The sequence below is a fragment of the Tursiops truncatus genome, chromosome 5 (genome assembly GCF_011762595.2).
Source record: "Tursiops truncatus isolate mTurTru1 chromosome 5, mTurTru1.mat.Y, whole genome shotgun sequence".
NCBI classification, from domain to species: Eukaryota; Metazoa; Chordata; class Mammalia; order Artiodactyla; family Delphinidae; genus Tursiops; species Tursiops truncatus.
Genome location: NC_047038.1, coordinates 69,627,914 through 69,643,285, shown reverse-complemented (window position 1 = coordinate 69,643,285; position 15,372 = coordinate 69,627,914). Strand labels below are relative to the sequence as shown.

At 36.4% G+C, this 15,372-nt stretch overlaps 1 protein-coding gene across 1 annotated transcript in view; it reads left to right on the top strand.

Moving 5' to 3' along the window:
- Positions 1 to 14,673, top strand: part of GABRA4 (gamma-aminobutyric acid type A receptor subunit alpha4) — a 65,901-nt gene extending 51,228 nt beyond the window's left edge. The window contains exon 9 of the mRNA XM_004319715.3: positions 12,257 to 14,673. Within this exon, the coding sequence (XP_004319763.1) occupies positions 12,257 to 12,790 (534 nt within the window). The 3' untranslated portion in view covers positions 12,791 to 14,673. The remainder of the gene's footprint in view (positions 1 to 12,256) is intronic.
- Positions 14,674 to 15,372: the final 699 nt, after the last annotated feature.

Sequence of the window (15,372 nt, the reverse complement as noted above, 5' to 3'; positions counted from 1 at the left end):
CACTTTATGAATACTAATTCATCAATAACTCAGTAGTTATCATTATTATCCTCATTTTACCCAGGAGAAATACGTAGCACAGAGAGGCTAAATAACTTTCCCAAGACCACACAGCTAGGATTTAGCAGAGGCCAAGGCTTGAATCTACCTGATTTTAGAACCTATGGTTCTGACATTGGTTTTTAACTATCAGTATACTGCCAATAAGGATGAAAATGGAGACAGATATTTGGTAGCTTTTGGTTTTAGGATTCATTTTATTGGTGTCTACAGAGGGCACATTTCTCTTCCTGCCTACCAGATACTTGTGTCTTAGTTTCTGGCCTGCTTGGCTGAAGTGGTTACATTGGTGATATACATTAATGTGCTGATGAGCCATTTGCCATAAATTGCAACTCAGCTACTGGTTTAATTCCTGCTAAATTTGCAATCTGCCTTTACTGAAGTGCAAAATTTCCTTTCTTGTTATAAAGTGGTAGAACATGCAAAAGAGTCTAATACCTTATTTTCTAGCTCAAGTAAAATTATCTAGGCTCAGAGAGAGTTTCAAAATTTTCACTTTGGAGGAACAGCTGTTTCAGCATGAGAGCCTTATTAAATGTCGAATGGTTTTGCTAATGCCTCGTTGGAAACTACAGCTGACAGCATGACACTTACTCCTCAGGACAAGTCAAATGATTTCCTGGAGAAAATCAAAATGGCTTCAGCTGTTTAGGGGGTTGTCTGTTTGACAACTGGTGTGGTAGAATATCAATTTCTTCTGCTGACTTAATATGTTGTTTTACTACGGATGGAGATTTGTAATGAATTGTGTTAACAGGATAATTCAACATAGGCTTTATGACCAATTGACTGTGCTTCCACTTGTAAAGACTAGGGAACAGGATTGATTTTTAAAATATAAGAGCATGCACAAAAGGTGCTTAATGAGTACTTTTCTGCTACATACACATGTGTACACACATTAACTTTATACATAATTGGGCACATGCATTGCTGAACTTCATTAACTTCAATTATTTGTAGATACTTACATGTTTGAAGAATCATTTTCAAGTCAGAAACTAGAGCTAGTGCTTATGTTGATATCTTCCCTGGGTTACAATTAAAGTTGAAATTGCAGTTTCCTATGCATGGTGGGGGAGTGTTTTAGTTTTTCCATATATTTGAGTAGTAATTTTGTAAACATCTTTTGAAAATTCTATATTCAAAATTAAGGGGAAGTCTGCGGAAGGAAGTTGGGGCACAGCTTCCCTCTTGTAAAAAACTTCATAAATATGTGTTTATCGTATAGAAGATGAATTTTTTTTTTTTTTTTTTTTTTTTTCGGTACGCGGGCCTCTCACTGTTGTGGCCTCTCCCGTTGCGGAGCACAGGCTCCGGACGCGTGGGCTCAGTGGCCATGGCTCACGGGCCCAGCCGCTCTGCGGCATGTGGGATCTTCCCGGACTCGGGGCACGAACCCGTGTCCCCTGCATCGGCAGGCGGACTCTCAACCAGTGCGCCAGGGAAGCCCAAGATGCATATTTTGAGTGGTGATGCTGGTTCATTTTTCAAACAACCTGAAGAGAAGTTTTCTCCAATTAAAACTTTGCACAGCTAGATTGCATTTGTGGTTAAGATAAAATTTTCTGTAAAATAAATCATCTAAATGTGGACCTATTTATAAATATTTATTTAGGCCTGAATGTAGAAGTTATATGGGATACAAAGTTATATCCATAAGCACATTATGATAACTAAGCACCAAAGAAATTGAACGAATATCAAGAAAAACAGGCGCAAGAACAGTTCATAAAAACTCTACAATTTTTACAGATACTGGAAAGGAAGGATTAATCAGAGGAAGATTTTTCATGGGATAACATGGATCAAACAGTAGTACAGTATTTACCTTATAATAGAAACTAAATAAATGTAACTAAAATCCAAATCTGAAAAACCAAGCTGTTCATAAATGTCACTTAATCTGGTTTGGGTTGTGTGGACATTTTTCAGGTAAATTCTTTTTTGCTTTCTTTGAATCCCATTAGTGTAGCTTTTTAGCATAGCAAATTAACATATTTGCTGTCGTAAGGAGCTTCCTGAGTGGCTAAAATTGTTAGTTTGGGATGCAAATCATGACTCGAACCCATTTTAACTGTCTGACCTTAGGAGAAGTACCCAACTTTCTTAGGCTTCAGTGTCCTCATTGGAAAAATGAGAATATTAATACTATTTCCTGGGTGGTTGTAGATGGTGTGTGAGGTTATTTGTGAAAACCATGTAGTGTAGTGCTTGGTCCATAGTGAGTGCTCAATGCATTGTAGAGATATCGATAAAGATTAAAGATTTCTGTCTGGCAAGTGCTAATATCAGATGTTAATTATTTAGAGTAGCCCCTGCATGGGAAGCATTGCCTTAACAGTCTATTTCAAAAAAATGTAAAAGAAAAGGAAGATTTTAGAACATCCTCAAGGTATCTCAAATTTTAATTGACAAGGAAAGTTATTGGTCTTCTTTATCCTTGTACCACTGAGGGAAATCTTTGAAAATTGTTCCCCTACCACGAGGCACTTTGTTCCCTTTCCCCACAGTCCCTCTTCCCCCTTACTTAACCCTGAAGTTCAGCTTATGTGTCACTTTCACAAAGAGGCTCTCCCAGCAATCAGGCTATGCCATGTACTCCCTAATTTAAAAAAAGTTTCCTTGATAGCGTTTATCGCTTGTTATAACTTTTTAATAATTCCTGGAAGAAATTGCAAGGCCTATACTTTTTCACCTCTGTAATTCCCAGTTTCAACAAAGTAATTTGAAAAATTGGACACTCAATACATATTGTTGAATGAATGAAAGAATTGGGTAAATCATTACCTTTCATAAGTCCTTCATTGCTTTTGAGCTTAAACGTGGATCTTCTGTTACTCACTTCCAGCAAGAGATGAAGCATGGGACTTGAGCCTTTTTTCCTAAAAATAAATCTATTAAAGCTATCATGAATGTTTAGATCCAGTAGGTAAACATTATCTAATATTTCAAAGACATTCAGCCCCCTTTAGGTAAGATGCATAGTTCATCAGAGACTTCCTTACACAGCACAGCTATGATTTTACAAAATGACTTGGATGATAATTCTTGAGCTTTGGAATTTTCCCCCCAAGCAGAAGTATAACGAAGATCTGGCCTTGATAAATTATTCCTTTTTAGACATTGCCCCTGTTGCCTTTGCTGATGCAGATAAAATTATGACTCAGACTCCTTGCTACGCCAGCCTCCTATAGGGTTGGCAGGGATCTGAATTTTTCTGGTTGGCTATTTATTATAGCACAGTTTCATTATGATCAAGTCATATCAAGTCTATATTAAGAAAAAAAACATTGTCCAAATGTTTTCTAAGTTCAACTATAATTTTCTGAATATTTTAAGGCTGAAACAAATCATTTCCAAAGGATGATTGCTTTAAAAAATGAATTTATTTGGACACCCAAGTTAGGAATTCAGAAACGTCGTAAGATTTCTTTTGCAATATTTTATCAGATATCTACTTATATTACCCCTACTTTTAAGGATTTAAAAAATATTCTTAATCTAAAATGTGAACAGAAGTTATAAATTGTTATTAATGACATTTTTCCAATATTTAAACAAACGCATGCTCTGAAATCCACAACACATGTACACACACTGTGACATAAGAGTCATAATCTGCAAGGGAGGCAAAAATATTTAGGGAAAAAATACTGGGTAGTTAAAGAAGGATCTGGAGCTAAGTCCAAATTAGAAGGTTAAATGAAAATCCCAGTTAACTGAAGTCCTCTGATTTGGGTGAAGAAAAGCTGAAAGGAACTCAAGAGGTATCCTGGGAGAACTTATATGCAGGCAACTTGGACAGTTTAGAAAGATGATGTAGATGCCCCCTGGTGGATATATGGAAGTGTTTTCATTTACCAAGGACAAGTAAAAATATTACAAAGAAATCAATGCTTAATTCCTGTCAAAAGCATCTCAGTTTCTCTACGTGTCTAGTATCTTAACTCTGCCTAGGATTTGGGGTTATCAGTAAAGGATACTGGAGAAGAGAGAACAGACTAGAAACAAAGAAAATATCTGAGAAGAGAAAGCTGCAAGTTTGTTTAGGTTTTATTTTTTTCCTATGAGAGGGTTAACATCCACTATTTAAAAATCTTAAGATAATTGTCTCTTAAGTTTAAATTTATTAAAGTTAGATGATTGTCTTAGTCTCCTCAGGCTGCCGTAGTCAAATTACATAGATTGGATGGCTTAAATAACAGAAATGTATTTTCTCATAATTCTAAGGGCTAGAAAATCCAAGATCAGGGTTCTGGCAAGTTTGGTTTCTGGTGAGAGCTCTCTTTCTGGCTTGCAGACTGCTGCCTTCTTGCTGTGTCCTCATATGACACAGAGAAAAAACTCTCTGGCGTCTCTTCCTCTGTTATAAGGACACTAGTTCTATCTAATCAGAGCTCCGTTCTTATGACCTCATTTAATCATACTTCCTTAAAGATCTTATCTCCAGTATAGTACCCTCCCTCAAAAGGGGACACAATTCAGTCCATAGCAATAATGAAAACCTCTTAATGTTTTTTTAACCTTCTTTGACATTTGCTGCCTTGTACTATCCCCAGTCTGGTGTCCTTCATTGTCCCATTTCCTACTTCCAATTTAAATGCGGAAGAAAGTCCTTTTGGCTGCTGTAATTGAACTAAGAGATAAAGTAAAAAGAGTGCCAGACCAATAATGCCAGACCAATATATCCACAGATACAATTCTTTTTAACATTCCATTACATTTAGAAAGTGGGCCAGCCAAACTGAGTTGCTGAAGTTCTAATTGTGAACCAGTGTTCTGTGTATGTCTTTTCATAGCATCTTGAGGTGTGAACATCATCCTGTAGGTTGGATTACAACAGTTCCTCCGGTCTTTGCTGTTTCCCTGATGCCAGTTTCTAGACTTCACTGATAGGTGGAAAGTTCCGGAAAGAGATCAGTGATGTGTTACGTTAATACAATGAGATGCCTTTTTTAGACAACCCACATCTCTTCTGGACATTGAAATACCTGTGGCTGTAGGTTATTTCCTCCGTGTAGCTTTGACATATGGTTGTGGCAGCTGGGTAGTTAAAAGCATGTGAGCTGGGTGCCGAGTGCAGAAGAACCGCTCACTAAAAATTAACCATTGTTGTTGCTGTTGCTTTTTTCCTAGATGAGCTTTTTATGTTTGTCTCACGCCACCAGTTATAGGATTTACTCTAGTGTTAATCCTTACCTTTACAATGTCTAAAATGTATTTTAATTTTGTTAATTGAATTTTATATTTCCTTGTGTTTATTCTTATTTTAGCCAGCAACGTTCTTTTCATGGCTGACTTCACCACAGACTGTCCTTTGCTTCAGTGGTCCTCTACCTTTCTGAGTATTCAAAACGGTGGCCTTATTTTTATAGAAGGATAGAAAAAATATTCTAAAATCTTGTCTATAATGATTTGTTCATGAGTGACATACTTTTTTATTTTGGAGGAAGGATCTTGTTATCTGCCTTCTGGTTATTTCTATATAATGTTCTTTTGATGCGTATTATGTACTAAGCACCTTACAGGAGTTATCTTATTTATTCCTTATGAGGAGCTACTGTTATTACTCCTGTTTTAACAAGGACTTTGAGGTTTCAAGAGGTCAACCAACGTGTCAGATATCCCACAGCTAGTAAATGGCAAATTCAGTATTCGAGTCCAAGTCTGTCTGATTTGACGGTCCACAATCCTAACTATTTAGCCAATGTTTCCCAACTTCTGATTCCTGATGACTGACAATAGCATAACTAATAATTAAGACTTCCTCCAAAAAGGCCCTGAGGCTGATCCCAGGTTATTCTTATAAACACTTGGTGTGACTGTAATGCTACTTGAGAGAGAGAAGATTCATCCAGCTCAGTGTTTGCATTTGGAGAAAGTGAGTGGAGTGTGCTTTGCCCTCTACCCTCTCCAGTGTTAATGTTGGTAGCGTTTGGTGAACATAGCTCCCGGAGCATTTCCAGGTAGCATTCTGGTCAAGTCCAAGTCTGCTTGATCAGGCTGAGAACTTCTGCTCTGACTGGTGAAGTCTCCGATAAAAAAATTTCCTCTCCTAGAGCCATGTATTTATACAAAGCCTTGGCAAATAAAAAGAAGCCCTAGGAATCACTATGAAGCAAAACTAACTACAGAATCGCATATCTTCAAGAAACCCTACTATTTTAAACTTTCAACTTCTAAATATGTGAAGACAAAATGAATGCATTCTGTAAGACATTGTTCTCTGGTAATTCCAAATTGAAGACATAAATTTCTTATCCCAGTGCCAGATATTGAAAGTAATATTTCTATAGCTTATGGAAATCCAAATGTTGAATTAAAAGCTAACATTGGGAGGAAATGAAATACAGTAGAGAACTCGACGTTTTCATTTCTACACTTTGTTGTTCAGTGTGTAACAATTGATGAAATATTTAGCATGTTTATTTGTAGGGGATGTTTTTCATTTCTATGTGGTAGCATCTTTTAAAAACACTACTGATGGTCCTCTGTAAATCATTACCTTGGGGTTTAGTTCCAGCTGCTCTACCATAGTTGTTTATTTCCTTATTAAATAAGATGTGTGGCTAACCCCTGAAGCCCTGTCAGAACAGCCTTGAATAAATGTCTTTGCATTATTGGATTTTTTTTTTGGTATGTAAATCATTGATATTCTAGAAGATAAACCTGTTCATTATTAGCCTTGTTTGTTTTTAATTTAGAAGGGTGAAATTACATTTTATTAAATTTCATTAGCTTCTCAAGCAAGCAATATGAACGTAGCTTGCGTTCTGCAAACCTCGTCATAGTCACTTTATCTCACTGCTGCTAGAGTAATTAGTTGAGTTTTCTCTTTGCAGTTGATAAGACTTCTTTAGAAATCGTGTCAGATCACAGTCATGACTGACGAATTACTTGGATTTGCTCCTGTTTGCCTGTTGCTGCTTTAATTTGTTGTTAATGTTTGAATCTATCACCTCGCATCTCTATCCCACCAGTTTCCCTTGCATCTGACTAACGTGACTAATGACAAAATGATTTCAAACTAAATCATCTTTTAAAATTCAAATTAAGCTTAGGTGCTTTTCTTGTTTGGAACCACTGTGTGTCTGCTGAATACTGATGGAGCCACTGTACACTCTGTGAAACATAACATCACTCTGACTGTCGCATTGGTTGTTCCAAAACTTGAAGGCTGTGTGAATATTATTCCCAGTGAGTCCCGTGCCAGGTAGCTCAGCAGATTTTTCAATCCTTTCACAGTTTGTCATCATGGAAAATGACAACTACTTTTTACATAGTAGACCTTGAGACATCAGTGTAAAATAACTTGAGTATCATTGGGCTGCCGGGCAGAGAACAAGGATTTAAGCCTCAAATCAGTCTAATTCTCTTTTCCATATAGAGGTTATGATATTTAGAGTGTTGAGACTTCTTAGGCATTCTTAGTCAGCCTTGGGATTGAGTCAGGATAACTTATATAGTTTAGGTACTACCTGCAATATTCTAGAAATATGCCCATAAACAAAGGAATAGTAATCTGAAGGTCGGATAGAAAGTTTCTGACACTTTCTCTTTAATTTGAAAAAAGAATCTTGACTCTGTATTATATCCATTTCAGTGAAATTTATTAAAAAAATGAAGTAGGTGCCTGCTGTGTGCATTAGCCTGCGATGATTAATAAGATAGTTTTACGCTCTAGAATTTCACTAATACTTTAAAACTGGGAATAAAAAGATTTGACCTTTGTTTTCAGATGTTAATCCTAGTGGCACACTTCATACTGCTCCCTCCATTTTCATAAAGTCTGGTGCTTCATGGATTCTTTTTTCTGGCCACCTTAGACTGATCCTCTCTCTTTGACTTGGGATCACTGTTTTCTCCAGACATATTCTTCAAGTCTATGCGTACATTTCTTTGATACTTGTAACTTGCGTAGCAGTGGATGTTGTCAGAATATAATTCTCAAACCATCAAAAACGTGAGTCATGTAAATATGGAATGAACCTGTATCAAAGTTTTATCTAACTCATTAATTAAGGAGTAATTAAATAGTAAAACGGTTCAAAATCTTTTTTGAGAAATGCCTATAAGTAGCCATTAAATTTTTTTCAAAAAAGGATACTAGAATGCGATTACCAGATTAGATACAGAAGTAGTTAATATCCTTCAGGGCATCAAAACCATAACCTTTGGGGCTCTTTTCTACTGAACAGGAATCTATAAGTTAATATGCAACTTCACAGTGTTTGGGGTCAAATCCAATATTAAACAGCAAACTCAAACTCAAGTATCTTCCCCTAGAGACTTAATAATCCTTGGGTGGACTTTTTAAACGATAGTCCATACTGACATTGCAGGGACACGCTGTACTCCTGATTTCCAAGTCTTGCATAATTTTTTAACATATACTTGACTATTACAAATACTTGACTGACTCAACTATATAGGTGTAGTTTATCAAGTTCCTTAATGCCTCGTCCACACTTGTGCATCCAAAGGCTGTGCAACATGGCAGAGCACTCAGTAGGTCACTCACTCTATGACTTTCATCTACCATAACACTTCTGCTGTTATTCTCCTCTACCGTAAAATGAGAAACTGGAATAATGTGATCGCTAGAATCTCTCCTAGCTTTACAGTATGGTTATTCTTTAAGAATGGAATTATAAAGGGCAGAATATCTTGGTCCTTTAAAATAACATGGAATACACAATAGGGTCCCCTAATGGTCTTTGATGAATTCTGGGCAGACTAGCTCTCTAATTATCCTGGAATGTCTGAGAAACTTCCCCTGACAAGAGGTGTGGCAATAGCTCCTGTTAGGCCCTTGATTTAATTGGTCTATATACGTTGTCTAGTGCCACACTAATGCTGCATAACAAAACAACTACAAAAAAAAATTTGTTTTCAAGTCTGAGTCAACTGGAAAGTTCTGTTGATCTTGATTAGGCTTGGCTCAGCAGTTCATCATTTCTGAGCTGGGACAAACACAGGTGTCTAGTGGTCAGCTATCTATTGGGCGATGTAGGATAGCCTCACTAGGATGACTGGCTCTGCTCCAAAGGATCTCTCCAGCAGGCTAGCCCAAGCTTGTTCTTGTGGTGTTGGTGGCAGTGTTTTGAGAAAGAGTGGAAGCAAGCAAGGACTCGTAAAGCTAAGACTCAGAAATAACTCACCCCCACTTCCACCACATCCAGTTGGCCAAAGAAAGTCATAGGAAGTCTGTGGGGAAATAGAGTCCATTTCTTGATGGGAGGAGAAGGGGAAATTCATTTTACAAGGGGCATTAATATGGAGCGGGAGGACAGATTGGTGCCATGTTTGTATTCAATCAGCCATATTAGAACATCATTCACAGTTGGGATTTCAGGATGTTCCAGGAGGATTCTGATCTGGAGGGAAGGAAGACAGGGTCCTATAAGTGTTCTTGTGCTTCCTTCTGGGGTGCAGTTAAGTCACTTAGAGTTAGTTTCATCTGTTAAGGTCTTACTTTTAAAATTCAGTAGGCAGGATTAGAGCAGTCTTAGGGGGTAATTATTCCATATTACTGAGGCAGGGCCCTTCTGAGGACTTTACCAAATGCTACATGAATGTTGAGATTTTCCATTATGTCTGGTGGGAAAATGCACTATTCCTGGCTTGGTATGTGCTAGGTACCGTTTCTTCTAATCCTTTCAGGTGGTTCTTTTTGCCTTGGGTAGTTACACTCAAAAATGGATCTGTGCTTAGCAAAATTCTCAGTGGGGACTCTTCAGATTTTTTGGACTTTTCTTTTTGGCATCACCTTCTCTGGTACCTTTTCCTGTGAACTCTAGCCACCTTGATTTCCTCACCTTCTCAGCTTCATCTCCTCAATTTAGGTAGTCTGTCAGATTGTTCCTGGATTCTCCTTTCCCGCTCTACAGCATGCAAGCTCAAGTTCTTTTCTTCTCTCTCAATGATTGTGTCCTATGTTGTCTAATGTCCAATGTCTTCAAAAACAGTTGTTTTACAAATGTTTTTAGTTTTTTTGTTACTTCGTGCAGGAGAGTAAATTCAGTCCCTGTTACTCCATTTTGGCCAGAAGTAGAAATCTCCACTTCTTAGAATTTAGTCTGAGGGAAAATATGAGTTTCTAAAGATTATGGGCAACCCAACTTTTGGTGGAAGAGGGCAATATGCAAATATCAGACTATATTTGAAAATATATATTTCTCTCCTGCTTATCCAGTTGGTCCTTTATTACTCCCTTCCCTTCTCTTCTTGGTATATTTAGCATTTTGCCACGGTTGACCCATCATTCTGTTTTACTTTTTGTATATTTTTGATTGTGTCGTGTGTGGGTGTGCATTTTATCTTCCTAGTGATATTGTAAACTCTTTAAATGTTGTGGATATTATCCTTCTTTATATTTTTCACCATGTGTATAACATTTTAGAATTAATTCTAATTAATTGATTATCCCTTTCTGTAAAGAGGGACTCAAAATCTGAGGATTAATTAGGTGGTGTTTACAATGTGCTTTGTAGAGGAAAAGTACAGGGTAAATAACGGTACCTTGAACTTTTAGGTGGATGTCAATTTTGGTTTCACTTGTCTCCACCTAAATTGGCTGCCGTATTTTAGACTACAATTGCTCATGAGTTCAGCTGCAAACTGTTTAGATGAATACTTCAGGCTGACATGAAGAATACGTTCTAAACCTCTCAGAACCTGCTTTGGCTCTGCATGTTGTGAGGCTTTTTCTTCTTTCTCTACTCAGGGAACTTGAAGCCATAGTTCACGAGTATGTAAGATATGGATTGAACACTTCCAACCTGCTTGATAAGTGTAGTATTGAAAAGAGATTCTACTTGTAGAATAAACACTTCTCTGCAAGGGAGTTTACAGTTAATTGTATATAATATTATCCATAAAATTCCTTGCAGACTGGCTCCTTTTAATCACCCACTTGTGAGCTGTTCTTCCTCTCTCTCTCCTCTACTTCTCCATCTCCTCACCCACCATTTATTTCATAAAATGGTGGGGGAAGAGGGTAGAAAAAGCAATTACAGTATATCCTTAATATAACTCAGAATAAACACAATTAAGGCGGAAAAATGGTTGCAAAAAATCATAGTGTCTTCTAAAGACAGACATGATTATTTGGGGAATCATTTGAGCAATTACTTTCCTTTATTAGTATGGACAGTCTATACGGTTGGCTATATGGTTATTTGTCATGCCTGTCAAAATATAAGAATTAATTTTAATACTGACCATCTGTATTCAAATGCAGTCTTGTTCTACAGATAAAATAATTTTATGGAAAATAGTGAATTCCATTTTGATTTAAATACTCTTTATTGGTAAATAGTTTGAACTCAGATATTTATGCAATGATATGGTGATGCTGTTTATATGTATGATACAACATTTTATTTAAAAATGATTTTCCTTTTTTTCGGCTGCGCCACGTGGCATGTGGGATCTTAGTTCCTGACCAGGGATTGAACCCACGCCCCCTGCATTGGAAGCATGGGGTCTTAACCACTGGACCGCCAGGGAAGTCCCCAAAATGATTTTCCTTTGTATTTGCATTACTAATTGTGGTGAAAAACTAAAATGCATGAGGATTTCTAGACTTTATATAATAATGTCTATGGAAGATTATGAAAATAATTCCCAGGGATTTGGAAATTAAAGCTTTTGGAGCTTCTGTCATTTTTAAAGGAATGTTATACACATGGGGATGGTTATTATTGTTTTTATTCTGTGCCCAAAGTAGATATAGTTCTTCCTGTTTATAAAGCAAACATGTACAAAACTCACTGAAATGTATACAGCATATCAGAGAATATTATTTACAATAAAACTCAACAAAGAAGTTGTACAGCTATCATCATGAATTCTTAAAGTCAAATCAAGTATAACTCTAGCTTATAGTCCTAAAAGCCTAACCTTTCTATAGATTTAAATTCTAATAGTTTATAAGAATGGATAATATTTTGAAATAGCAGATGTTTGATTCAGAGTTTCACATATATATATATATATATATATATATATATATGTCCTTTTTTAGTTAGGTATTTTTAAGCTTTTACATCAAGTTGAGTGACTATAGCATATTAATAAAGGTTTATTTTATGAAAACAGCTAATTTGTAACTCTTTGACCCATTTAAAGTTTGTATAACTCTACATAAAATTACATAGCCAATATAATTTTTAATATACCTTTTCAGAACTCAAATGCCAATCTGAACATGAGAAAAAGAGCCAATGCCTTGGTTCACTCTGAATCTGATGTTGGCAACAGAACTGAGGTGGGAAACCATTCGAGCAAGTCTTCCACGGTTGTTCAAGGATCTTCTGAAGCCACACCACAGTCTTACTTAGCTTCCAGTCCAAACCCATTCAGCCATGCAAATGCAGCTGAAACTATATCCGCCGCAAGAGCAATTCCACCTGCTTCTCCTCCTCCACCTAGTAGAACTGGGTACGTGCCCCGAAAAGTTCCAGTTGGATCTGCTTCTACCCAGCATGTGTTTGGATCAAGACTGGAGCGAATTAAGACCACAGTTAATAGCATAGGGGCTTCTGGGAAGTTGTCAGCCACTACTGCTCCCTCGGCTCCACCACCTTCTGGATCTGGCACAAGTAAAATAGACAAATATGCCCGCATTCTCTTTCCAGTAACATTTGGGGCTTTTAATATGGTCTATTGGGTTGTTTACTTATCTAAGGACACTATGGAGAAATCAGAAAGTCTAATGTAATTTTGTTGCTATAATAATTTCCTAAAAGATGATGAACTTCATGCAGAATGTCTTTTTAAATGTTTTTAAAGATAAACAGTTGTTCTTCACTAAAATAAAAATTCCATGTAAGTTTTCCATTTAAAAAATTCAAGCCAGTCATTGGGAGAGTTAATTAATTCCTCAGTGAAGGGAAAGTGAGCCATCTTTCATTTCAGAAAGATGATTTAAATAGAATCAATTCAACATTCAAATTAGACAGGATACAGACCATCCTGGAAAGTTGGGACAAGAAAAATAGGGCTATTAGAGATCCATGGTGCATATTTATGCATTGAAATTTGAAAACAGACTATGACATTTTCTAATACACACTATGAATATCAACCAGCCACCCTAAATTTCCCAGTGGCACTGCCCTTAAGCAGAATTATCGGATATGATATGCGGTGACCTTTGGAGATCCTCTTAGTATCTTCAAGAAAAGGACTTTCCCTGTTAAATGAAACATTTTTAAAAGGAAAATGGAACACAACAAATACTGACCAATAGAGTGAAACCTCTGCTGCAACAAAGACAGAGACCAGGGAAAATGTGTTCCCTGCATGTTGGCCAAACAGGACTTAACAGTTGACTTGAAAATTTGTGCTTTGAGCCAAAGTTTAACTTATTGTATGAATTCCTTTTGATAATAGTTCATTCAGTTATGTATTCTTTCAACATAGAGTTATTCAGAGCCTACCACGTTCCAGGCACTATGCTAGACACTGTCTCTCTAGATAAGCTTATTCACCTTTACCTGCAATGTTACTCAAATAGTAGAACAGTCAATGCATGCTAATGAACCATCAACTAGCAGCAGACACTGCATTCTTTAATGGAGGAAATTTATTTAGAGTCTGATGACATATTCAAAATATTTGTTTCTCCTATATTGATAGGGGATAACAAGTGTATTCTTCATAGAGCCACTTTTGAGATTAGTACACATTAGCACAACTTCAGCAATTGACTTCAGAGTATAACGAAAATGTGGTGCAGATCGTTCTCTAAGTGAAAAGCACTGTGTACCTCAAAGTAGAAATCTGGGCACCGTAAGACCTTATAGATTACCTGTCTCAAATTCGATCAGAATCACAGAATATAATTTGATCAGAATCACAGAATCATCAGAATTAGGAATCCAGTACAAGGCTTTTTAGATGCTTTTCCCAACATGGATCTATATCAACTGGTGAAATGCTAAGCTTCTAGGGAGTTTTTGTGTCCATAGTTCTGTATTTCTGGGCAGTTCTGTGTTTATTTTGGAGGGGGGAGTTTTTGTATAGTTTCATAATGAAGGTGAGTATTTTAAAAGAACAGCAAAGGCCTGGAGTAAAGAAAAAAAATTATAGCCAGGGCGTAGAATACTGCTGACTCTGTTATGCAATTTATCAGGATTTTCATGAGCTGATTTTTCTTTTTCATTAGGTAGGCTTAACAACTTAATTGAATTTCTTGCAGCAGTCCTAGGCCACTAAATCTGGGTCTAGTTTTTTACTGTGTTACTTCCAAGATTTTTCTTCTGTACTTCTCTCTTCCTGATCTGGGGTAGGTGAATGAATGTGTTCTGGGTGTTTGGGGAACATTTTGGTAGAAATGGCCACCTTGCAAACAGGATCTCTTATTTTTTAGAAAAGAAATGATATTAATTAATTGGCATTAGTTTTTTAGTTGTTGCATTGCCTTGGAATGGTTGTATATGAGACCTGTAAAATGTGCAGACGCCAAATATTAATTGTGGGTCATATCTGAGAATTCCTTCTTGGCTATGTCTCTAGGTATTTCTTAGAATCATCAATAATTTTAAGGCTGAAGAATACTTTAGAAATCATCCAATCCAAACCCCTCATTTACAAATTGATGCCAGTAATATGAAGCCCAGTAAAATTTGTATATATGTATATATTTAATAAAAAGTACTTATACAAAAAAGCTGATAATAAATTATTTCATGAATGTGAGTAGATTTCTAGCCTTGAGGACAATGTTTGAAATTGTGGTTGGAAGCTATGACTGGTCTTTATTCCAAAAAAATGACCTTATTTCTTTGGTAAGGAATATACTCCTTGCTTGTCTGTTAGCCTATTCTTAAGAAATATTTCATTGGCTTCCTTTTTTAAAAAGAAATTCTTCTTTAAATGTTTACAGATTTTTAAAGGGATAAAAATAAATGATTTTAGATTTGTAGATCAGTGATACAGGTGGATTCACAGTTTTTTCCTTACCTTTGTATTAGAAAAAGATTTTAAAATAAATCAGGTGGCCAAACAAAGAGAAAGGACAAAACTTAACCAGGGATTCTTAATTGGAAGAATAAATTGACCAGTATGTTTACTCATTCGTATGAAAAGAAATTATTTCAATTGCACACAGCGTTAGTAATAAAAACGCATAGTTTGCTTTCCTTAACTCAATTCCATCAAATGAATTCAAAACTAAATTTTTTATTTTGGGCACCATTTCTATCTTTTCAATAACTCAGAGCTGTGTTAAATGGAACACTTTTGTGAAGAAACAGTCACTTTTCACTATGAGAAAATGTCACAAGAGTCATTATTAGA